This window comes from Lepidochelys kempii, chromosome 14 (genome assembly GCF_965140265.1).
Source record: "Lepidochelys kempii isolate rLepKem1 chromosome 14, rLepKem1.hap2, whole genome shotgun sequence".
NCBI lineage: Eukaryota > Metazoa > Chordata > Testudines > Cheloniidae > Lepidochelys > Lepidochelys kempii.
Window position 1 is genome coordinate 37959006 of NC_133269.1, and position 24536 is coordinate 37983541.

Consider the following 24536-nt stretch of genomic DNA (forward strand, 5'->3'; position numbering starts at 1 on the left):
GATAGGGCCCTGCTAACAAGTATAGGCTATAGACTGTGTTTTGTGTTTCTTTCACCTGTAACTTTATGTTTCCAAGCCCTTACGCTTACTTTCATTTGAAACTCTGTCTCAGGCTCCGTTAATTAAACTTCAATTTGGTTTTGCTCTAGACACGTCTAAGTGCCTTGTGCAAAGGAGTGTGTAGAACCAAGGTGAAGCCAGTAAGTTGGGGTGCACTGCTTCCACGGAGGCAGCAGATTGGCGCAGACTGCCCGTGTCCAGGAGACAGGGGACTGGGCACTCGAGTGTAACAAAGTGGGGGTGTGAATTGTTAGCCTGCAGAGAGACAGTAGCTTTGGGAGAGTTCCCCCAGTGGGGACAGACAAGGTTCTCACATGCTGTAAGCAGGTTGTAGCGATTCACCCCAGAGACCTCGTGTAACCCTGAAAGCATCACAAATCTCCCTGTACAATGAATGAGGAGAAGTGCCTTAGAATGGGATTCACAAACCCAGTGTGCTAGGAGTCATGTAAGCCAGCCAATGGGAGATGCCGACAAGAGGGGTATGTGCTAAGTCCCGCCCCTCTCAGGAGTTTGGATCCTCTCTCTGCTAGCAATCCACAGCCAGGAGCCTCTCTTCTGGAGCCAGGCAGCTTAGGCACCTCAGTGTGTCTTGTGAGACAGAGTAAGGCACCTGCCATGCTGCACACAAGATGGCCGAGGGGCGGAGGGGTTACAAAGTGATTCTCAATTAATATTTAATTAAAGTGTAACAACTTGAACAAAAGAGACTGAAGGACACTCACATCAGAATGTTCCATAGCCCAGTGCTTAGAGCATTCTCCTGAGAGGTGGGAAATCCCTGTTCAAATCCTTTCTCTTCATCTCGCAGAGAGGGGGAACCTAAACCAGAGTCTCCCACATCCCAGCTGGGAACCATAACTCCTGGGCTAAAGGTTATAAGGGAGGGTTGCCTCCTCCCTGTCTCCCACCTCTGTTCTGTGTAGTGTTGGGTGGCATCTGAGCACATCTGTTGGATCAGACCCCATGGGTGAGATAGAGGCTCCTCCACCCATCTTCCCCTAGTTTGTGTGTCGCTCTGGGCCACAGGAGGGAGATAGGTCCCCAGACATCTAGCGTGAGGCAGCTGTGTGCTCCATGTGCCCAAGGCAGAAACTTAGACACTGAGAGAACTTTTACAGCAGAGATTTATGTAGCAAGTCAGTTTAGCCACCTACAGGGTTAGGTGTCAGCCAAGTGGGGGGTTGTGGATGACGGTGGCTAAAACTGGGATTGAGACACCCATGTCTGGAGTTTAGGTGCCTAAATCTCCTTGTAGATCTGGGTCATAATGCACAATGCAATTCCTCTTATTATAGAGTTAAGATTGAGAGGACGTATACTTGTAACTTAAGGGCAAAACACATTACAGGGATCTTGTAATTATCTCTAAAGTGTTATACACCCAGGAAACAGAACTAAGGTTAAATTTAAAAGAAATCCAAATATGCTGTGCTCTAGAAGTGCAGCTAAGGCACCTAAATAACCTTAACTCTGCCCTGTAGTAACATCATGAGGGGAAAGTTGAAAAACATTGTGTGCCTTTAAAAATCAGTTTTATTTAATGTAGAACCTCACAGACTGCTCTGCATTGATCAGACCTCCTATGGTTATCGTACAGAGTCACTGCAGGGTGGAGCTGAGGGTGAAATCCTGCCCCCTCCCACATCACAAGGGTATGGAAGGGCAAGAACAAAGAGGAATCCCATCTGAGGATCCTGTTAAATACTGGAAAAGTCTCTCCGGGTTTCTCTACACTGCAAAAAAACCCTCAGAGCCTGGGTCAACGGTCTCAGGCTTCTGGGGCTCACACTATGGGGCTGAAAAATACCCGTATAGACATTCCCACTCAGGCTGGACCTGGGCTCTGAAACCCGGCAAGGGAGGAGGGTCTCAGAGCCTGGGCTCCAGCCTGAGCGGGGATGTCTACGTTGCTAATATTTAGCCCTGCAGCATGATCCCCAGTCAGTTGACCCAGGCTCCGAGACTCGCAGCCACGGGTGAGTTTTTGCAGTCTCCATCAATGAGGCTGACCAAGCTGGGCTGGTGTATTCATGACCCTGGGCTCAAGGTGCCATTTCTGTAATTCCCATGGGGTTTATTTGGACAAGTGATCCCTTCCCCTTCAGAGCCCATCTGTGTCAGCACGAGCAGCCCCTGAGCTCACTGCTTGGGGCTCTGGTGCCGATATGGAGATGTTCCCCATCACTCATTAAAACAGGCTGTAACTCCATCTGCTAAAACTGAGCTAAAAGTGTTAAACTCTGACTCCACTGCATTAAAAGTGGCTTTCAATTGAGTTAAGTTGCCTTGAACGAGCTAATTCAACTGACATGACGTGAAATCTTCAACCCATCCCATTGGTCCCAGACACTGACCTTTCTGTGTCTTCATCTCAGATCGCAGAGCCTCTAGAGGGAGAAAAGGGAGAGACGTGAGATTTCACCCTGTAGCGTTTGTGGGGATAATGCTACTATTAGTTAATGTAACTGGCCCAGACAGCAGGGTCTCTAGAGAGAGAACAGGGTGAAAGATCATCCATTCATAGATTCCAAGGCCAGAAGGGACCATTGTGATTACTTAGTCTGACCCCTGCATAACACAACCCCATGGGCTTCCCAACAATAACTCCTACAGAGGATCTTTTAGAAAAACATCCAATCTTGATGCAAAAACTGCCAGTGCTGGCGAATCCACCACAACCCTTGGCAAATTGTTGCAACAGTTAATTAATAATGGCGAGATTTCACCCTGTCATGTTTAGGGGGATAACTCTTCCGTCGGTCAATGTAATGGGCCCAGACATTGACCTTTCTTGCTCTCCATATCAGGTCGAAGGGTATCTAGGGAGAGAAAAGGGCAACAGGCGAGATTTCACCCTGCCATGTTTATGGCGCGGTTCCCGCTATTCATGTAATTTTTCTGTAATTACGAAAGTGAGGCAGACAGACTGACAAACAGGACACACAGACAGATCTGTCTCAACATCCCTGCACTTAGCGTCCCTGCTGCCTGGGCCCCACTGACTATCACCTCTAGAGGCTGCTCTAAATGTCTCCCCCAGGAGCCATCCCTGCTGCCTGGGCCCTGTCACACTCCTGTCTGATCTGGCTGCTCTTTCTCTGTGCCCATCCCCTGAACAGCCCCAGCTCTCCCCAGCTCCTGACTGTGGGGATGGGGGAGGGAAGTGAGTGACGGGAATGGAGCATTGACCTGGATAAGGGACGGAGTTTGGTTGGTTCAATCCTAGGCCAATTCCTGACCTTGTAGGTGGTACTTGCCCCTGCTCCTAATGATAAGTGGTAACAGCTCTTCCTAGGGTCTTGGTAGATGTGGGGTGGGGGGAGAGGAATGGGGTGGAGGTGACTTTCTTTAGCTGGATGCTCAGGTCAGCAAGATCTCAGGCTGAAAAAATATTAGTGTAGATAACGTAATTGCTAACCTGTCCATTTTCACAGCCACTGCTTTGCCCTTCTGCAGCTCCTACTCAGCTAAACTGGAGGGAGGGGGGGCTGAAAGAACCGACAGGGGGCAGAATTGGCCCTAAGAAATCCCCCTCTCTCCTCCTTTGTTTCTGTTTTTCCTGCAAGCAGCCAAGTTACATATGTCAGCACTCCAAGCCCAGCTCACTGAGCCCCACATGGTGTTTCAATCTGAGCCACGCTGATCCCCGTGGAACAGTTCAGAATCACATTCGATTGGGATCCTTGAGTGAGATCTGAAGGGTTGAAATCACTTGACATTTCTTGGTTCAGACAAAGTCATAATTTATTCAGCTCCCTCTTCACCCTCATCCTGGCTCCCACTGCCTGACACCTCCTCCAAACATTGAATCCCTGCATCTCTTAGGGTTGCCAACCCTCCAGGATTGGCCTGGAGTCTCCCGAAATCAGCATCAATTTCCCAGTGACTATTGAAAGCATTCCAGGAAATTTTAATAGGATATTTTAAGAAAATTACATTATGTCATGTTGGAAAACAAATCTCCCGGAATAGCTTCAGTCAGAGTTGGCAACCTTAGTATCTCTACTTTTGGTTTTGTTTTTCAATCGGTCAATCAATCAATTTCTCTCTCTCTCTCTCTCACCAAATTCCCCCCTCTTGTTACTTCACCTTTTGCTCTGTGTTGCCTCCAGAAGCAGTAACCGGCCAGGGGAAGGAGAACAGCCAGGATCACACCCAGAGCCACCATCCAAGGATTGACTTGTGGGAAAAACAGCTCTGCAAGAGAAAGGGCCATTGACTTGGGAGCAAACACACGCAGAATGAAGGCAGGACACTGTGACAGTGGTGACACTGTGACTAGTTAAAAGAGTCTCACAGGGAAATACACAGTGAGATGTGGCTCCTCTGTGCTTTATTATTAAGCCAGTGAAATTCCAAGCTTTAGCCTGGTTACTGAACATGGTTAATTAATGGGAGGAGGCATGTCGGCGGTAGGGAGGGAATAGAATGGAGCTCCGCTATGCTACTGCTATCCTCATGTAGCCAATGCTGAAATGTATCAGATATATTTAGGATATAGAGGTGAAATATAAATATTAGGTCTGTCAATTAATTGCAGTTAACTCGCACGATTAACTCAAAAAAATTAATCGCAATTTTAATCGCACTGCTAAACAATAGAATACAAATTGAAATGTATTAAATATTTTTGGATGTTTTTCTACATTTTCAATTACAACGCAGAGTACAAAGTGTACAGCACATGTTGTTCATTTTAAGAACACTTTCACTGCAGATTTGACAAAACACAAAGAAGATACCAATGTGAGATTTCTAAAGATAGCTACAGCACTTGACCCAAGGTTTAAGAATCTGAAGTATCTTCCAAAATCTGAGAGGGATTAGGTGTGGAGATGTTCAAAAGAGCAACATTTTGATGCGAAAACTACCAAACCTGAACCACCAAAAATGAAAATCAACCTTTGCTGGTGGCATCCGACTCTGATGATGAAAATGAACATGCATTAGTCCGCGCTGCTTTGGATCCTTATCAAGCAGAACCTGTGATCAGCATGGACATGGTGGTTGAAGCAAGAAGGGACATATGAATCTTTAGCGCATGTGGCATGTAAATATTTTGCGATGCTGGCTACAACAATGCCATGTGAATGAACATAAGAACGGCCATACTGGGTCTGACCAAAGGTCCATCCAGCCCAGTATCCTGTCTACTGACAGTGGCCAATGCCAGGTGCCCCAGAGGGAGTGAACCTAACAAGTAATGATCAAGTGATCGCTCTCTTGCCATCCATCTCCACCCTCTGACAAACAGAGGCTAGGGACACCATTCCTTACCCATCCTGGCTAATAGCCATTAATGGACTTAACCTTTATGAATTTATCCAGTTCTCTTTTAAACCCTGTTATAGTCCTAGCTTTCACAACCTCCTCAGACAAGGAGTTCCACAGGTTGACTGTGCGCTGTGTGAAGAAGAACTTTCTTTTATTTGTTGTAAACCTGCTGCCCATTAATTTCATTTGGTGGCCCCTAGTTCTTATATAATGGGAACAAGTAAATAACTTTTCCTTATTCACTTTCTCCACACCACTCATGATTTTATGTACCTCTATCATATCCCCCCTTAGTCTCCTGTTTTCCAAGCTAAAAAGTCCTTGCCTCTTTAATCTCTCCTCATATGGGACCCGTTCCAAACCCCTAATCATTTTAGTTGCCCTTCTCTGAACCTTTTTTAATGCCAGTATATCTTTTTTGAGATGAGGAGACCACATCTGTACTCAGTATTCAAGATGTGGGCGTACCATGGATTTATATAAGGGCAATAAGATATTCTCCATCTTATTCTCTATCCCTTTTTTAATGATTCCTAACATCCTGTTTGCTTTTTTGATTACCCCTGCACACTGCATGGATGTCTTCAGAGAACTATCCACGGTGACTCCAAGATCTTTTTCCTGATTAGCTAAATTAGCCCCCATCATTATTGTGTGTATAGTTGGGGTTATTTTTTCCAACGCGCATTACTTTACATTTATCCACATTAACTTTCATTTGCGATTTTGTTGCCCAATCACTTAATTTTTTGAGATCTTTTTGAAGTTCTTCACAGTCTGCTTTGGTCTTTACTATCTTGAGCAGTTTAGTATCATCTGCAAACTTTGCCACCTCACTGTTTACCCCTTTCTCCAGATCATTTATGTATAAGTTGAATAGGATTAGTCCTAGGACTGACCCTTGGGGAACACCATCAGTCACCCCTCTCCATTCTGAAAATTTACCATTTATTCCTTCCCTTTATTCCCTGTCTTTTAACCAGTTCTCAATCCATGAAAGGCTCTTTCCTCTTATCCCATGACAATTTAATTTATGTAAGAGCCTTTGGTGAGGGACCTGGTCAAAGGCTTCCTGGAAATCTAAGTACACTATGTCCACTGGATCCCCCTTGTCCACATGTTTGTTGACCCCTTCAAAGAACTCTAAGAGATTAGTAAGACATGATCTCCCTTTACAGAAACCATGTTGGCTTTTGCCCAACAATTTATGTTCTTCTATGCCTGTTTTCACTTTCAGGTGACATTGTAAACAAGAAGCGGGCAGCATTATTTCCTGCAAATGTAAACAAACTTGTGTGTCTGAGTGGACAAGAAGTAGGACTGAGTGGACTTGTAGACTCTAAAGTTTTACATTGTTTTATTTTTGAATGCAGTTTTTTTTGTACATAATTCTACATTTGTAAGTTCAACTTTCATGATAAAGAGATTGCACTACAGTACTTGTATTAGGTGAATTGAAAAATACTATTTCTTTTGTTTTTACAGTGAAAATATTTGTAATAAAAAATAAATATCAAGTGAGCACTGTACACTTTGTATTCTATGTTGTAACTGAAATAAAAATATTTGAAAATGTAGAAAACATCCAAAAGTATTTAAATAAATGATATTCTATTATTGTTTAACAGCGCGATTAATTGCACGATTAATCGCGATTAATTTTTTTAATCGCTTGACAACCCTAATAAATATTAATCAATGTTGTATCACAGGCCTACTGGCCTCAGGCCTGTAAAATATCTGACTTAGCCAAATTAGGCCTCAGGACTTAGCGCACGTTAGCATAAGTATATTAATAATGTACCTGCTGAGTTTGTGGCTGTTTGTGATATGCTGATGTTTTGAAAAGAAGTGCTGATCTGGGATTATAATGTCTATGAGAGATCTGTAGACACCACAAGATGACCGTTGGTAGCTAGGGTGAAAGACTTCTGCCTGTTACTGTGTTGATACGGTGATGGAAATGTTAATGAGTATAAGGGGAACTAATGAGTTCACCTATGAGAAATGGAGCACCCCAAAAGGAGTGAGGTCTGGAAGTTGAAATAAGGAATAGGGGTTAAAACCTTCATAAATATGTTTGAACCCCAGTGGGCATCAGCATAACACATTACAAAAGCTGTACCCCAGCCAGTGTGCCCTGATGGGGGGAGATGCCAGGGTGATGGCCACTGGTGATGGTGGTGACGAAGGTGAGGAGGATGGTGAAGATGAGGAGTAACACTTTGGGTTTTTCCACAAGGCCTGGTGTGAGTAGTGCAAATACTGTGCATTCTATATTGGTCTCTCTCTACTTTGCCAGACTGCAGCGTGTGTATTGTTTGGCTGGCTAATCAAAGTAATTAGTGTAGAGAGAGTACTATGTAATCTCTGTTGTATACCATGGGGTCGCCCTTCTATTGATAACCTCTCTACTGTAGTCGATCTTGGGGGCTGAACTCTCGCAGATTAAATTAGGTTAAACTGTCACCTTGGGGTGGGTTGTTGGTTAAAGGAACCCATAACTATAGATAAGGCTAAACCCCACTGACATAACTTCAAGCAGTCCCTAGGCTGCTCTAACTGATCCCAAGGCTGCAGCCAGTGCTGACTGGCCCTCAGAATCAGAGCATTGTGACCAGCTTCCTGACACTTCTGACTCACCTATGCTCAGTGCGGCTCAGCCACATGAGAGAACCTGGCCCAAAATATGCTAATGAAGGACTTTAATAAAAACAAAATGTAAGCCTGGAAATTCAGAGTACAAATTTCTCCAGATTTCTGTTGCTTGGGCCCTGGAGCAATGGCTGACTAGAGGGTCCTTGTTAAGTAATTAGTGGTGTATTGAAAGCCGGGTACAAATTACAAGAGTCACTTTAAATCCTGAGGTGATTCCTGGTGTTGCTTGCAGACTAAAGGGCTCTGCAGGGAGTGTACAATCTGGAGCCTCTGCAGTCCATCTGCAAAGAACCAGCCTACACCACGGTGGGTTCAGTTCTGCCTCTCTGCCTTAGGGAGCAGCCTGCTTTGTCTCTCTCTGTATTTGGCTGTGGTGTGTTAGAGTTTTGGAGTCTTAGAAATAAAGCAGTGTTTCATTGCAACCTTTCAGGAAGAGTATTTATATTTTGTTTCTAACTCTCCATGTGTATGCTCTGAATTAAAAATTTGTAATTTCAAATTACAAATGATGAATATAAACAAATAACACAAGTATGTAGGGACAAATTTAGAAAGGACAAGGAACAAAATGAGATTAAGCTAGCTAGAGACATAAAGGGTAACAAGAAAACATTCTACAAATACATTAGAAGCAAGAGGAAGACCAAGGACAGGGTAGGCCCGTTACTCAATGAGCAGGAAAAAACAATAGCAGAAAATGTGGAAATGGCAGAAGTGCTAAATTACTTTTTTGTTTCGGCTTTCACCAAAAAGGTTAGTAGTGATTGGCCATCTAACACAGTGAATTCCAGTGAAAATGAGGTAGGATCAGGGGCTAGGGAAAGAAAAAGTTAAAAATTACTTAGACAAGTTAGATGTCTTCAAGTCACCAGGGCCTGATGAAATAAGTCCTAGAATACTCAAGGAGCTGACTGAGGAGATATCTGAGACATTAGTGATTATCTTTGAAAAGTCATGGAAGATGGGAGAGATTCTAGAGGAATGGAAAAGGGCAAATATAGTGCCAGTCTATAAATAGGGAAATAAGGACAACCCGGGGAATTACAGATCAATCAGCTTAACTTCAGTACCCAGAAAGATAATGGAGCAAATAATTAAGCAATCAATTTGCAAACACCTAGATGATAATAAGGTGATAAGCAACAGTCAACCATGGATTTGTCAAGAACAAATTGTCCTAATAACTTTCTTTGACAGGGAAACAAGCCTTGTGGATGGGGGGAAGCGGTAGATGTGGTACATCTTGACTTCAGTAAGGCTTTTGATACTGTCTGGTATGACCTTCTCATAAACAAAAGAGGGAAATACAACCTAGATGGAGCTACTATAAGGTGGGTGTATAACTGGTTGGAAAAACATTCCCAAAGAGTAGTTAGTGGTTCACAGTCAAGCTGGGAGGGCATATCAAGTGGGGTCCCACAGGGATCAGTTTTGGGTCTGGTTCTGTTCAATATCTTCATTGATGATTTAGATGATGTCATAGAGAGTACACTTATAAAGTTTGCGGATGATACCAAGCTGGGAGGGGTTGCAAGTACTTTGCAGGATAAAATTAAAATTCAAAATGATCTGGGCAAGCTGGAGAAATGGTCTGAAGTAAATAGGATGAAATTCAATAAGAACAAATGCAAAGTACTCCATTTAGGAAGGAACAGTCAGTTGCACACATAGAAAATGACAAATGACTGCCTAGGAAGGAGTACTGCAGAAAGGGATCATAGTGGATCACAAGCTAAATACAATAACTCCTCGCTTAATGTTCTAGTTGTGTTCCTGAAAAATGCTACTTTAAGCGAAACGATGTTAAGTAAATCCAATTTCCCCATAAGAATTAATGTAAGTGTGTGGGGGGGTTAGGTTGCAGGGACATTTTTTTCACCAGACAAAAGACTATATATATATATATATATATACACACACACACACACACACATACACACAGTATAAGTTTTAAACAAACAATTTAATACTGTACACAGCAATGATGATTGTGAAGCTTGGTTGAGGTGGTGAAGTTAGAGGGTGGAGGAGGAAGGGATATTTCCCAGGGAATGCCTTACTGCTAAATGATGAACTAGCACTCGGCTGAGCCCTCAAGGGTTAACACATTGCTGTTAATGTAGCCTCACACTCTACAAGGCAGCACGAATGGAGGGAGGAGAGACAGCATGGCAGACAGAGACAGGGACACACACCATGTGTGAGAGAGAGATGCGCATTTGCCCCTTTAAGTACGATGACCCCACTCTAAGTACGTTGCCTTTTTAAGTAGTTTAGCAAATTGAGGCAATAGCTGCTGCCAGCAAGTTCCCTCCGTCCTGAGCCCTGTCATGTGCCCCCTCACTCTGTGGAGATGAGGTACAGAACCAGAGGGGCAGGAGCAGGGGGAGGGGGACACCCTGACATTAGCACCCCCTCTTCCCCCCACCTTTGCACAGCAAGCGGGAGGCTCCCAGGAGCAGCTCCAAGGCCGAGGGCAGGAGCAGCACAGGGCAGTTGGGGGAGGGGCAGCTGAACTGCCTGGGAACTGATAGCCTGCTGGGTGGCTGCTGCACAGGGAACTTATTGGGGCTGCTGGTCCACTCTGGTTCCAAGCCCCCACCAGCTAGCTGCAACGGGCTGCTCTTCCTGCAAGCAGTGGACAAAGCAGGCAGCTGCCAAACAACGTTACAAGAGACATCGCGCAACTTTAAACGGGCGTGTTCCCTAACTGATCAGCAACGTAACAACAAAACAACGTTAACCAAGACGACTTTAAGTGAGGAGTTACTGTATGAGTCAACAGTGTAAAACTGTTGCAAAAAAAGTGAACATTCTTCTGGGATGTATTAGCAGGAGTATTGTAAGCAAGACATGAGCAGTAATTCTTCCGTTCTACTCTGTGCTGATACGGCCTCAGCCGGAGTATTGTATCCAGTTCTGGGTGCCACATTTCAGGAAGGATGTGGACAAATTGGAGAAAGTCCAGAGAAGAGCAACAAAAATGACTAAAAGTCTAGAAGACATGACCCATGAGGGAAGGTTGAAAAAACTGGGTTTATTTAGTCTGGAGAAGAGAAGACTGAGAGAGGCCATGATAACAGTTTTCAAGGACATAAAAGGTTGTTACAAGGAGGAGGAAGAAAAATTCTTCTTCTTAACCTGTGAGGATAGGACAAGAAGCAATGGGCTTAAATTGCAGCAAGGGCGGTTTAGGTTCGACATTGGGAAAAAGGTCCTAACTGTCAGGGTGGATAAGCACTGGAACAAATTGCCTAGGGAGGTTGTGGAATCTCCATCATTGGACATTTTTAAGAGCAGGTTAGACGACCACCTGTCAGGGATGGTCTAGATAATACTTAATCCTGCCATGACTGCGGGGGACTGGACTAGATGACCTCTCGAGGTCCCTTCCAGTCCTACAATTCTATGATTCTATAACGATCATGTCATTCCAAGCATACCGAGAGGTTATTAAGCAGTGCAGCACTTTGAAATCTCATATTACTAGTACTTTACAAATACAATATTCTTATTATTACAGTGATGAAATATTAATTCTGTATTAACAGTTATTTGATCGATAATAATACACAAAATATAAACCTTTTTTTCTAAATTATAAGCTGCTCTTATGTACGATTTTGTTTCTGAATATTTTGGGCCTGATCCTTTGTTGCTGGAATTCCCAATGCTCCCACTGACTTGGTTATGCAGGAAGGCAGGATCAGGCCCATTGTGTAACTGAATTGAAAAACTATAATGTATATTCACAGGGGAGATCAGAATTATGCTAGCCATGGAGCTCTGTGTTTACTGCCTTTTGTGCAGTTAAATACAAGTTACAACCTGATCCTCAAGTTCTGACGCCGGCAAAACGCTTATTTAAGCCAATGGGAGTTTTGTCACAGTCTGAACTGCAGGACAGGGCCCGTAGTGCAGCTCTCACACTGATGTGGTATTTTCAGATGTCACCTAGTGCTCGGATCATAATCAGGGCTCTTGTGCTATTCAGGAAAAATGACTTCATTAGCCAGATTTTCATAAATGCTCAGCACCCAGCAACTCTCACTGAGAACAAAGGAGAATTCCCTCCCCCACCCTCACTGAGAACTGTAATGGTCACAGCACACAGAGAAGTTAGACACAAACATAAATACTCCTGCTGGAAGGTTGCAGCGTAACGTGACTTTGTCTTAGAATCCAGAACCTTAACACACAAGAACCTAAACCAGAGGGGGGGCTGCTCCCTAACGCCCTGGGAACAACTCACCCCACCTTGCTTTATGTTGGCTCATTCATAGGAACAGTTTGTGAACTAGTGCAAACCTGTGTGCGGACAGGTAAATCCACCTCACACTAGCCTGCTGCCCACTAACTAGCCGTGTGGACGCTGCTGCCATGCACTTAAAGTTTCCTGGTGCACGTTGCTCTGTTCCGGTTTCAAAGCGGGGCAGATCAAAGCGCACTACAGAATTGTTAGTGCACGTAGCAGGGTCCACACAGACAGACAGTGCCCAGCAGGCCAGTGTGAGACAGATTTACACCCCCGCTTGCCACAAACTAACTGTTCCTGTAGACAGGCCCTGATTCTGCTCACACACTTTCCTACAGAGCCCTCTAGCCTGCAAACAGGACCTGGAAACCCCCCACTCTTAAAGCGATAGCTTGCAATTCCAACACAGTCCCCACTATACCACAAGAACAAAGGAGAATTTCCTCCCCCACCCCCAGTGAGAAAAATGATGATTGCTGGGTACTGAGCTGTTATGAAAATCTGGCCAATGACATCCCAGCCTGCAAGGTGTTAAACAACCTCAGCTCCTACTGGAGTCAAAGGGTACATCTACCCTATAATTAGCACCCACAACTGGCCCGTGCCATTGACTCAGGCTCATGGGGCTCAGGCTAAGGGGCTGTTTAATTGCAGTGTAGATACTTGGGCTCAGGCTGAAGCCCGAGCTCTGGGACCCTCCCACCTCACACGGGTCTGGAGTCTGGACTGCAGCCCAAGCCCGAATGTCTACACCAGAATTTAACAGCCCCTTATCCTGAGGCCCTTAGCCACAGGCCATGAGCAGGTGTCTAACTGCAGGGTAGATACATCCAAAGAGAACGGAGGTTGCTCAGGACTTTTCAAGAAGGGTTCGGTACCTTGAAGGTCCAGGCCAATGAACCGGAGACACAATGATAAATACTCTCCGCCCACGTCTGCAGCATCTCAGTCTATCTATGTGCGGCTGGGGGGGAGGGGGGCACTGACCTGTTACGTAAATCGCTGACTCTCTCTCCTGGTCGAGACGGGGGTTCCTGACACAGCAGGACACTTTCTGGTTGGACTCTTCTCTTAGAACAATGGCAATCTCGGTTTGAAACAGGCCATCGGCCTCTTGGGATATGTTTTCAGAGGCCGATGGTAAGAGCTGCCCCTGGAGATCTCTCCACTGAGCCTTGGGCTCTGGGTACCATCCGGATGATCGACACACAACCCGGATCCCTCTGTCCTGATGTCCCTCCACAGAGATGGCAGGAGCAGAGCCCAAATCTACAGAAGAAATAAATGAACTTGTGATAATCCTACAGTGCCCAGTAATGAGCCAAAAGTTTTTACACTGTTATCAAAAGCCATTTCCTATTAAACTAATAATCAAATGTGAGTCCACAAGTGCAGCTGGTCAGTTAATCTGGCCAGATTCCTATTTGATATACAGTAGAGTTAATGTTAATGTCAGGGCTTTTCTATGGACAAACTTGCTCCAGTTTAGTTAAACTGATTTAGTTAATCAAATGCAAATCCCTATGTGGACACTCTTAAAGCAGGCAGGAATTGACTCAAGCTAAATCAATGTAAGCCATTTCCAAACCCGTGTAAGTGTTCACACACAGGTTTGGACGAGTTCATCAAAACCAGTGCACATCTATGTGTAGACAAGCCTCAAATTAATTCACTAATAAAAAACTTTGTTATAGGGGAGTTCAGGTTGCTTGGCAGTGCCTTGTACCTTTCCAGAATGCAGAAGTGGGTAGCAAAAATTGGTACCTGTGAAAGCCAGGAAATACACTCAGCAAAACAGAAACACAAACACTAGATAACAAGGAGTTGCAGGCTTAAGGTAACACCTCCCACAGCAGATCACACTTGGGGTTTTTTATTACCGATGAGCTAAACGGAAATAAAATTATCTTAATCTGAAACAAGAGTCTTGTACCTTAACCAGAGGTGTGAATTCAAATGGATTTCCTTATTATGGGATCCGTTTGTGTGCAGATACCTTAGGGTATCTGGAAATTTCACACAGACCATCGTAGAGAGGGAAACAATTCTTGACCAGGAGAGCACAGACTACAGAAATCTCTCCCAGCAGGAGTGGGACTCACAAGGCTTTGGTCTGACAGACTCATGGGAAATGCCCAAGAGTCACAGACAAGAACTGAGGTTAAAAGGCCTAAGGTGAAAATTATATGTAACAACCCCCGCACACACCCCTGTGCTTCTGTTGCTGTTCCTTCTAAACAGTCCACTGACTCCAGCTAGATGGGGACTTGCAGGTAAACAAAGGAAAAAGTTCATGAACCTTTGCAGCATGCTCAGTAGGGCATCTCCAAAGGTGGGGGCCAATTCCACTCCCAATATAAGGAACAAAGGTGGCAAACTCTTCTTTTAGTTCAGCCATACCCAGAGGGCGACAGCCACACCACAGGGGAGGTGAAGATCTTTGGCCTGAAGGCCGATAATCATAGGCCTGATTTTACTAACTGCAGCAAGAAGATAACCACAAGAAGGGTATCAGCCAATTTCCAAGAACTGGTTCAGCTCAGAACAGTGTGGGGACATTAACGCCAAATCAGTAGTGTATGTTTTAAATGCACAGGGTTTGGGGCCTGTGAACCATTTGGTACTGAAGAAATCTGTACGTTTGATATTAATTTTGTTGTTGTTGTTTGCAAAGTATTTGCTGTGCTGATGTAATGATAAGATTGTGTTTAGATTTATAAGGAGTCTCAGTTAACCCTCAGATTGTCCCCTTATGAACCTAATGATTGTTTTAGTTTGAGCAGCTTTACTACACTGTGGTGTCTTTATTCCAAACGGGAGCAATTCAGGTTATGGGCGTCCACGACTGTCCAAATGTGCATATTTATCTCATGTGTTGTTATCCACGGATGAGAGTTCCGCTGTCAAACCAGACTGAACCCGCTCACTCTTCCTGCAGTAACATGGAATTATGGTGGGTACTTGTGTAACCAAAGTTTGGTAGGTTACATGTACGGTACAGAAGGGAATGACCGTGTTGTGGTTATAAAGTGAACTCTGTGTAATACCCAGTCTTGGCAGCTCAGGTTACCCACAGCGGACAGTTATTGTGCTGTGGATGGGAGTGAGTGGCTGGAAGGGTTTTAAGTAGAATGTATGTCTCTATCTCCCAACAAGAGGGTTACAGGGAGTGACCCTCACAAATGACAGCAGCTGAGAACCAGCCCAAAGCCCATGAGGGACAGAGCAGCTGACCGGGGACATCCCAGGAGGGAGCCAGGAAAAGCACCATGCCAGGGAGGAATCACCTGAGAAGGACCAACTGGTGGACCCAGTATCCCTGTCACCCAGAGCTGTCTGGGGCTTATGACTTTGCATTAGGAAAGAGGAGGGAGGCTGTAGTCAGTTAAGTAGGGAGGTTGTTGCTCTGTGGGGTTTGCAGAGAGTGGCAGAAGAGGGCACCGGAGAGGTTTGTTGGGGAAAGTTCACTGGCGCTAAACACAACCAGGAGCACTGAAGACTCACCACCGGACTGGAACTCTGCCCAGGACTCGTGAACTCTGAGTGTAGACACAGTGCTTGTCATCTACCCTGTAATATTGTGGTACCACTGGGCTTGTGGGGCCTCGTGTTGCATCTAACCGTTTTACTGCTCCCCCTGTATTCTCCCCTGTTGTTTTTCTACCTTCATTGCTCTGTAAATATGTATTTACCTTTCCTATATTCATTGTACTATTCTGGTGTGTGTGCGTTTACACCGCAGCAGTTTGGAACAGGTGCCTCTAGGTTGGAAGGGAGTTACCCCGGTGTACTCCAGTGTGAGCCTGTTCTTGGCCAGAGCCGCTCTGCAGAGCAGACTCCATCTCAGCCATGAGGGCTCTATAGTTACATATTAATACCCACAATATACTTGCTAATGCAGAAGAGAAGGTTACTCACCTTGCAGTAACCGAGGTTCTTCGAAATGTGTGTCCCTGTGGGTGCTCCAGTCCACCCGGCGCCGTTGATCGGAGATCTTCAGTAGCAGTGCCTGGTCGGGACGCACGTGCTCAGCTGCTGTCTTGTGGCTTCATTAGGGTCTGCCTGAGCGTGCACATCCCGCACCCCCTTCTCTACCGTAGAGTTGTCTGATTAGTACTCCAAAGTAGAGGGGAGGAGGGTGGGTAGTGGAGCATCCACAGGGTCACACCTCTCAAAGAACCTCAGTTACTGCAAGGTGAGTAACCTTCTCTTCTTCTTCGAGTGCTGTCCCTGTGGGTGGTTGGCTTCTGTGCATAGGGAGTGTGACCGTGCTCCCCCCAGCCTGTTGATGTAGAACATACATGCTATATTGTCCGTGAGGATCCGAATGGACTTGTTCCTTACGATGGGGAAAAGTGAAGGCAGGCGTATCTGACTGCTCTGAGCTCGAGAAAATGTATGTGTAGACGCGTCTCTGATAGGGACCAGTGGCCCTGTGTTGTGTGTTCCCCTAGGTGCGCTCCCTCAGGGGCCATGCAGACGTCATCTTGGTGCAAGAATTGCTGCTGCTCCATGGGCTGTGGTCCTGCGGAGCGCAAAGTGTGAGCGGAAGCCCACATTGACTTTTGTTTTGCATTCGCATGCGCCATGGGCCATTTATAGGCACCCTGACCGGGGTCCGCGTCTGCTGCGGGGGTGATGGGCAGGCTTGGTGCCAACGTTCTTGTCGGTACCGGGTCTATCTTCAGTGCCAATGGGACCGGTGCCAAGGAGAGCTTCCCACTGTGGGAAGGCGGGTCCCTGCTTTTGCGCCCCTGTGAGCCGCAGCTGAGGTGCTGGGGCAGTCGAAATCGCCTCCTTTTGGCGCTGTCAGCACCAACAGTAAAGATCTCGCACGAGACCCTTTACCCTTTTGAAAGTCTCTGTGCGGAGACATTGGGGTTTCCTGCCTCTTCGCTTGAGAGGGTGAAGCCACGTTCCCAATCGGTTCCTACCTCGCAGGGGAGCGTGAGGGAGAGGGTTTACTTCTGCCCGTCTCCATAGGTGGCTGCAGAGATTTCTCCATCAGGAGCATTTTTAGCTGCAAGTCCATGTTATGACACAATGAATTCACTTGGCAGGAACGTGTGTCTCGCCGAGGCACTTCACACACCATGAGTGTCCATCAGACCACAGCATAGATTCCTTACAGGAATCATATTTCTTAAAGCCTGGGGACCCCGGCATCATTGAAGTATGATGGCCGGGGAGAGAGTCTCAACAGGAGACAAACGTGAGGAAAAAAAAGTTTGTCTGTCTTTTTTTGAAACCAACGAACTATTCTAAAGGAAGGGAGAGAACTGGGATATTTTTGTCTAACTAATTCTATTTCTTTCTACTTATTTCCTTCAGAGACCAGGGAAGAGGTTGAGCACTGCCCCAAATACCGTCTTCAGCTGAGGACGGTTGAGAAGGAACTGAAGGGGGTGCGGGACGCGTGCGCTCAGGCAGACCCTAACAACGCCGCGAGACAGCAGCCGAGCGCGTGTGTCCCAACCAGGCACTGCTACCGAAGATCTCCGATCAATGGTGCCGGGACGCACCGTCACCTGGAGTGGAACACCCACAGGAACAGCACTTGAAGAAGAAGTAAGGATGCCCAGCAGTGCCTTGTGCCTTCCCAAAATGCAGAGAGCAGCTAAACTTAAATGTCTGAAACCCAAGAGATAAAAAATAATGGCGCACAGCACCCCTGCCATGCAACCTTAATTCTGCCTCGTGGGGCTGGCAATAGATGCTAGGAATGGTTCAGGCAGGACGGTACCATAATACACAGACATAGAATCATCGGACCGGAAGGGACCTTGAGAGGTCATCTAATCCAGTCCCCTGCACTCATGGCAGGACTAAGTATTATCTAGACCATCCCTGGCAGGAGTTTGTCTAATCTGCTCTTAAAAATCTCCAATGATGGAGGCTCCACGACCTCCCTAGGCAATTCATTCCAGTGCTTAACCACGCTGACAGTTAGGAAGTTTTTCCTAATCTGCTCTTAAAAATCTCCAATGATGGAGGCTCCACGACCTCCCTAGGCAATTCATTCCAGTGCTTAACCACGCTGACAGTTAGGAAGTTTTTCCTAATGTCCAACCTAAACCTCCTTTGCTGCAATCCCCATGAGGGAGGGCTATGAGAAGGTACCATTGCTTGTGTTGTGTTTCTTGGATTTAGATTCCAGCATCTATTTGCCTGCACTTCCACGGCCTTCGCTGCGTTCAGAGTAGCTGTAGTGACTGGTGGAGGGATTCATTCGAGGAGGCTGTCACAGCTGTCACTGCGATAGGAGGAGGGGAATCACGTATGTCTCATTTCAGTGCTGAGGTCTGTAGGCTGTGTCAGTAGAAGGGCACAGAGGTGTCTTCTTGCCATGGGGATTGTCAGCAGTCTGGTGTTTGCTGCACCCGACCTAAACCTCCTGCCATGGTCACAGAACTAGCTACACCTGTCCTCTGGCTGGTCTCTCTGGCAGCACCTTCAGGGGTCAGGCCTCCTGCCTTTACCTGTCCTGGGGTGGGGGGCTAATTCCTCAACTCTCCCACTCTTATACCAGGCCCTGGGCTACAGGACCCAGTGCATCAACTACTCTTACCCTGTGGGTGCCAGACATGAGCCAAAATCAATCCCAGCTGGTGACATCAGTTTGGGGAGGATCAGCCATCATTTGTTCCCAGGTGTGCTCAAAAATGTAATCATCACAACTTAATCTTGCCAGACTTTTTATTGATGTTTGTGCATCTCATTAACCACTTGCTCTAATGACCTCAGATTTAGCCCGCTAACCCCACCCCAGACTGCAGTGCGTCACAACAATTTCAAGACAGTCTGAGTAAGCGTGTGGATTTTAGAGGCCTACGAAAAAAACAGCTGTTAAACAGTGAACTAGAACCAGCTGTAACCAGAGCAGAGCTATTACCCCACCATAATGAGAAAAATCACATGTCCTCTGACAATGAACCCTCTGACTCCACTCATTACCCTGCTGAAGGCATCAAAGCATTAGAACAAGTTACTGACCTGCCACCTGTAATTCTAATACAGCTTCTTCATAAGTGACACTGGACTGAAAACGACACTTGTACGGTCCCTCATCAGAGGGTTGGATGTTGCGTATTCTCAGGGAAACACTCCCACTGGTGATGTCGTCTTTCAAGAACTCAGTTCTTTGTTGATATTCTGCCATCTGCTCTTCATACTGATCCTGTCCATCCTTATACAGGTGCACAACCGCAGAGTATTTGGATTGGAACCACCTCACCTCCATGTTCTCAGCGCTCATCCTAGGGGAGAGGTGGCAGGGCAGGACGGCCTCCCCACCTAGGGAGGCAATGACTGGGTGGTCAGGTCCAGTCACTGTGAACTGTGCTGTGAAATATACAATGAAAAATGGAAATTAAATCGGTAAAGGGCTGGGGGTGGCTTTAATTCAGCAGTAAAACTCACAGTAAGAGAACACCCTGCATTAGAAGCAAACACCCCATACCCATGCAATGCCCTAGACATGTCTCTGAGTGCAGAGAGTCACAAGCTTTGGGTAACTGCACCTCTGACTCCCTCTATGGTCTGCTCAAGGAATGTCCCCTTAGGTCTCAGGCCTCCAGCCATCACCTCTCCCTGGGCAGGGACCCACGTCCCGCTCTCTCCACACTGGGGTTTCAAGGCTTGCAGCTCCCTGCGATTCACTGTGGTTTTCCCAGCAGGCCTGACCAAAGACCAGCATCTGCGCTTTGTTTTCACTCCCAGGGCTATGAACAGCATGTGCCAGCAGTTACCAGCAACCAAACAGCTCTTCCAAAGCAGAGACCTTTGAAGGACAAAAGCCTGACAGAGAAAACTTACCATAAACCAATAAGAGGTCTGAACATGTTACATTTATACCGAAGGATTCTCATCCGGCACATGGGACTCTCTGATAGGTTCCAAAGTCCTTCAAACCTTCTCTAAGGGTTTTTCCTCTTGAGTAACAGATCCTGTCAGTTTTAGCCCAAGATCCCAGGCCTCTGGTCTGTTTAAATCAAGGGGTTTTCACCAAATATCTTTGTTCTCTTTGGCTTCTGGGACCTGGTCTGAACTAGTTTGTGCAATTCTCCTTAGGGGTGGCACTTCTCTGCAGCTGTTACCTGTCCCAGCAGTAATTACCCCCATGGGTTGTAGCTCCTGGAGGAGATGAGGTAACCCTCCCCAATGGAATAGATTACAATCCTGAGCCCACAGAGGTACATATAACATGTACAGGTGCCATTTATACAGGGGATACAAAAAGAACCTTCATAAAATTAATTAAATAAACCCCAAAATACCACTTGTGGTTGCAATACCTGTCACACGGAGTACACATGTCAGGGTTATACATTGTCCCTATTATCTCTGAATAGGGCTCAAAACTTCTCACGGGCACCCCGGGCACAATGGATATTGGGGGCTTGATTCTCTGATACACAAAGGACTTTTTGTGCCACTCCGTCATGGGGCCTTCCCCAACTGCTGCAGGGATGGTGAAGCGCATACAAGACAAAAAGATATGAAAATAGATCATCACTACGCAGGCAAAGTCAGAGGCCAGATAATGGAGAGGGAGAAGGAGGCAAATAGAAAAGTGCAGGAAGCAGAGAAGCAGCCATTATGGAATTGCAGGGGGGTCTTGGTGAAGAGACTCAGCATCAGGAGAGACAGAGAGAGCAGGTTAAATTAGCAGGATGGAAACCACAGCAAGAGAGAACCAAAATGCCCAAGTTGCTGTGGAGGCAGCCCCAGGGCTGGAGTGGGTCACTATTATCCCTGAGGGAACAGAATGAAGAAGCTGGCAAATTTCACATCCCTCCTTGTGACAGGAGATTTAGCTCTGAGCCCTGATCAGATGTGCCTAGAGCAGCATGAATGATCTGAGGGTTGTTACTTCACAGCTGAAGAGTCGGGGATTCATGATTTGTTTGTGGCCGAAGAGTCTGATCTGTGACTTATACAGACTGCCAGTGCAGTGTACAGGAATGGGTAGTGTCCCTTTAAATAGTTTGTGAGCCCTGTCGTGGTGCTCCTGTGATCTGTATTCTAGAAGCTGCCAGAAACCAGCCAGAGCAGTAGGGTGGATGTACGGTCAAGGCCTGACAAGCTGGTGTATAGATCTTAACCATGGTCAGGGGACCCAGCTGTGCCCTGTGGTTTCTCCAGGTTGCTGGTTGTTGTGTAAAGAGCAAAGAGACACCAGGCGTGTTGAACAGACACTGTTTACAAGACAAGGCAGTGATGCGAGACGGACGGTGATGACCAGCAATAGCAACAGCAGCAAACCCAGCGAGGAGGCCGGAGCTCCTACCTGATGCCAGCCGGTGAACCTGTAGAGCGAGGCAGAGAGCAACGTAGCCGGACAGATAGGAGCTCACTGTGGAGCCGGGGGAGAACGAGGGAACCTTCCCCGTCATCGTAGCTTGGTCTGGGGAACAGGAGAAATAACAAACCAGACGGTGAGTGAGTGTGATGCAGTGACAGTGCCATGGGGCAGTGGGGAGGAGGTAACAAGTCTCACTGTTGCCTAACGTACACCAGAAGGGAAGGGATTTCCCCCACAGTCCTCGTCTGCCCTGGCTCTGAGCAGGGTTAGATGTTGTTGTGATTAAAACCCAGACCTGCCAGAAGCCAGTGCGTACCACGGCTGAGACCTGCGGAGCTCTCTGCTCTATTTAGACTGTGTAAGGACCTGGGGAGCAGTGTGGAAAATAGGCTCCGCAGGAAGTACCGCCCACGAGCCCCAGAGTGACAGTACCCTGCAGGCCTCTGATTGGCCAGGTGCCCCTACTTAACTCCAGGGCTTGCCCCAGGAAGATGTCTCGGCAACTACCCAAATCTTTGTCTGTTACTGTGCTGGGCTTTGCCTTGTCTCCTAATCTCTGACCCTGAATCCTGCCTCTTGATTCTAACCTGGTACTACCTCTGGTATCTGACTCTGACCCGGTCTCTTGTTTACAGACCCTGGCCTTGTGATTCCTCTAACTCTGGCTCAATGACTCCCATCCCAGGTGGGGAGACCTCAGCCCAGCTGTGACCTCTAGGCAAGACTGCCTAAGCCCTGGTCCTTTACACCTGGGCAGGGCGGGTCTCTCACTATTGGTGTGTCCAGCTCCCAGCACAATGGGGCCCCATCTTGGCTGGGGCATTTAGATGCTACCATAGAATGGGCCATATTAGGGAAAACAAGCCAGTTCAGGCAAAGCCTTTGAGTAGGGTATGAATGGCCACTGATCGCTGTGGGGGAAAGTGGCCCCATCTCCCAGCCACACCTGTCCTAGGTGAGAGGTCTCTGGGGATCTCCCTATGAGCAGATCAGTCGCTGACCCCAGTGATTTTATGTGTCAGTGACCCACCTTCATTGCCTCCAGCATTGGTGCAAATGTCAAAGGAATTCTGATCAGGGTCACCACATCTCTGTGACCCCTGGGGTCTGCACCATTTAAATCACTCTCAGGGTACGTCTACACTGCAGCTGGGAGTGAGCTTCCCCATGCTCGTAGACAGACATGCTAGCTCTCCTTGAGCTAGGATGCTAAAAATAGCGGAGTAACGGGGTAGCCCACCCCAGGCGGCAGTTCGGGCTTCCTGCCTGAGAACAAACCTGCCTGGACTCCTGGGGTACGTACCCGGGTGGCTAGCTCGTGCTGCCCCGGCTACACTGCTAGTTTTAGCGTATGAACTTGAGCACAGCTAGGACGTGTCTATCTACCCACATTGGGAAGCTCAGTCCCAGCTGCAGTGTAGACGTTCCCTTAGAGACAGAGAGAGCTTTAGATAAATGTTAGTGTCACTCATGGCTCACGCTTCAAGCAGCTGGGCAGCCCCTGCCAGGGTGTGCAGTGGTGTCAAGTCCTCCCAGGAACCAGGCTGTGCCTGTAACTTCCCCTAGACTGGGACGGCCACCGTGTTACCCACAGAGCAGCCAGCACTGGCCAGGAAGGGAGCCTGACCAGGGCTCCAGGGCACAGACTCGCGGCCTCCCAGTGTGGCTCTCGGGGGAGGTGAAGCACCCCCTGCCCTGGCAGACACCTGTAATATGGGCAGCAGCGGTAACAGCATCTGCCCTCCCTCGGGGCAATGGTCAAGCAGACTGGGGTGGGGCTGGGAGGGATTCACTGAATCTGGACCAAGGGTTTTCTCTTCTTGTCTTTCACCCCCTCCCTCTGGAACTTCAGTTCAGTGACAATAACAAAGGGGAGGAGGGGGGAGAGAAACACACACACACACCTGTCACAAAGGAAGCCCAGCTCTGTGCCAGCGTCCCAGTCTGTGTTCAGATGCAGAGAAATCTCTGAATTTGCAGGGACATTCCCACAGCCAGGTTGACATTCAGAATCAGGAGGTGCCGGTTTCTCCCTGAGAATCCCTTCAGTGAGGCCCATCGGTGCTAACGGCCCATCTGAAGGGACCTCAATGCTGTGTGTCCGGAAATCTTAGACAGAGCCGTGCAGCTGGGGATCCAGGGCCCGGAGCTTCCCTCCCGGCTGAATCCCGGAGAGAAGCTTTTAATCAGAAAGTCGGGAAGGTTCCACAAAATTCTACAAAGCTCTAGAACGTTCCAGGAGGTTAGTAACAAATGAGCCACATAAGGAAAACCTGAAACATTTTACTTCAAACCTTCGATTTTTCCTTTTATCGCTAACAACAAAAACAGCCCCCGAGCCCGGCGCCCCCCAGCCTGGCACCCCAGGGAGTTGCCCAGGTTACGTGCCCCTAAATCCGGCCCTGGTCCCCATGTCACTTACCGAGGCTGCACACGGGGTCCTGAAGCCGGAGGGTTTGAGACCCGACCCGCCATCGACAGGGCCAAGCCCCCTTCGTGCCCACCCCTGCCCCTGGCCTCAAACTTGAAAGTACCAAAGTAGGGAAAGTTGAAGTCCCGGTCTGTGTCCCGGGCTGGTTGGGGCGGAGCAAATTCCTCTGAAAAAACCAGCCCCACCCCAGGGCTCAGAGCTCCCCGGGTTGGGAGCCAGTGTCGGGGTGTCAATGCCCCCCCGTTGCTGTTCCTGCCCCCCAGGGATCGCTGGGTTCTCAGTAATTCCCCCGCCCAGCCCCGTCCCCACAGCCCTGTCGAAAAAGCACCCCCCCGTCCTGAGTGGAGGCAGAATGAGGAAGGCGGGGGGAGGATGCTGCGGGGGGAGGGGAGCTGAAATCCGGAGTGACTAAGTGGGACCGGGGTGGGAACCAGGAGCGGATCAATGGGGAGGGGCAGAGGGGGGGGGTGACTCAGGAACTTCCCGGCTGTAGCTGGCTCGGCTCCTGCAGGCGCTCAGGGGGGCAGAGCCGGGGCGGGGGGGTCAGGGAG

At 47.6% G+C, this 24536-nt stretch overlaps 1 protein-coding gene across 1 annotated transcript in view; it reads right to left on the minus strand.

The window, feature by feature from the left end:
- The window catches only part of LOC140898080 (butyrophilin subfamily 1 member A1-like), a 41898-nt gene extending 17645 nt beyond the window's left edge, over positions 1-24253 (minus strand). Inside the window, exons 1-7 of the mRNA XM_073311539.1 lie at positions 23977-24253; positions 23459-23715; positions 21540-21656; positions 19244-19591; positions 13238-13519; positions 4153-4260; positions 2418-2450 (exon numbers count right to left, since the gene is read on the minus strand). Of these exons, the coding sequence (XP_073167640.1) occupies positions 2418-2450; positions 4153-4260; positions 13238-13519; positions 19244-19591; positions 21540-21645 (877 nt within the window). The 5' untranslated portion in view covers positions 21646-21656; positions 23459-23715; positions 23977-24253. The remainder of the gene's footprint in view (positions 1-2417; positions 2451-4152; positions 4261-13237; positions 13520-19243; positions 19592-21539; positions 21657-23458; positions 23716-23976) is intronic.
- Positions 24254-24536: the final 283 nt, after the last annotated feature.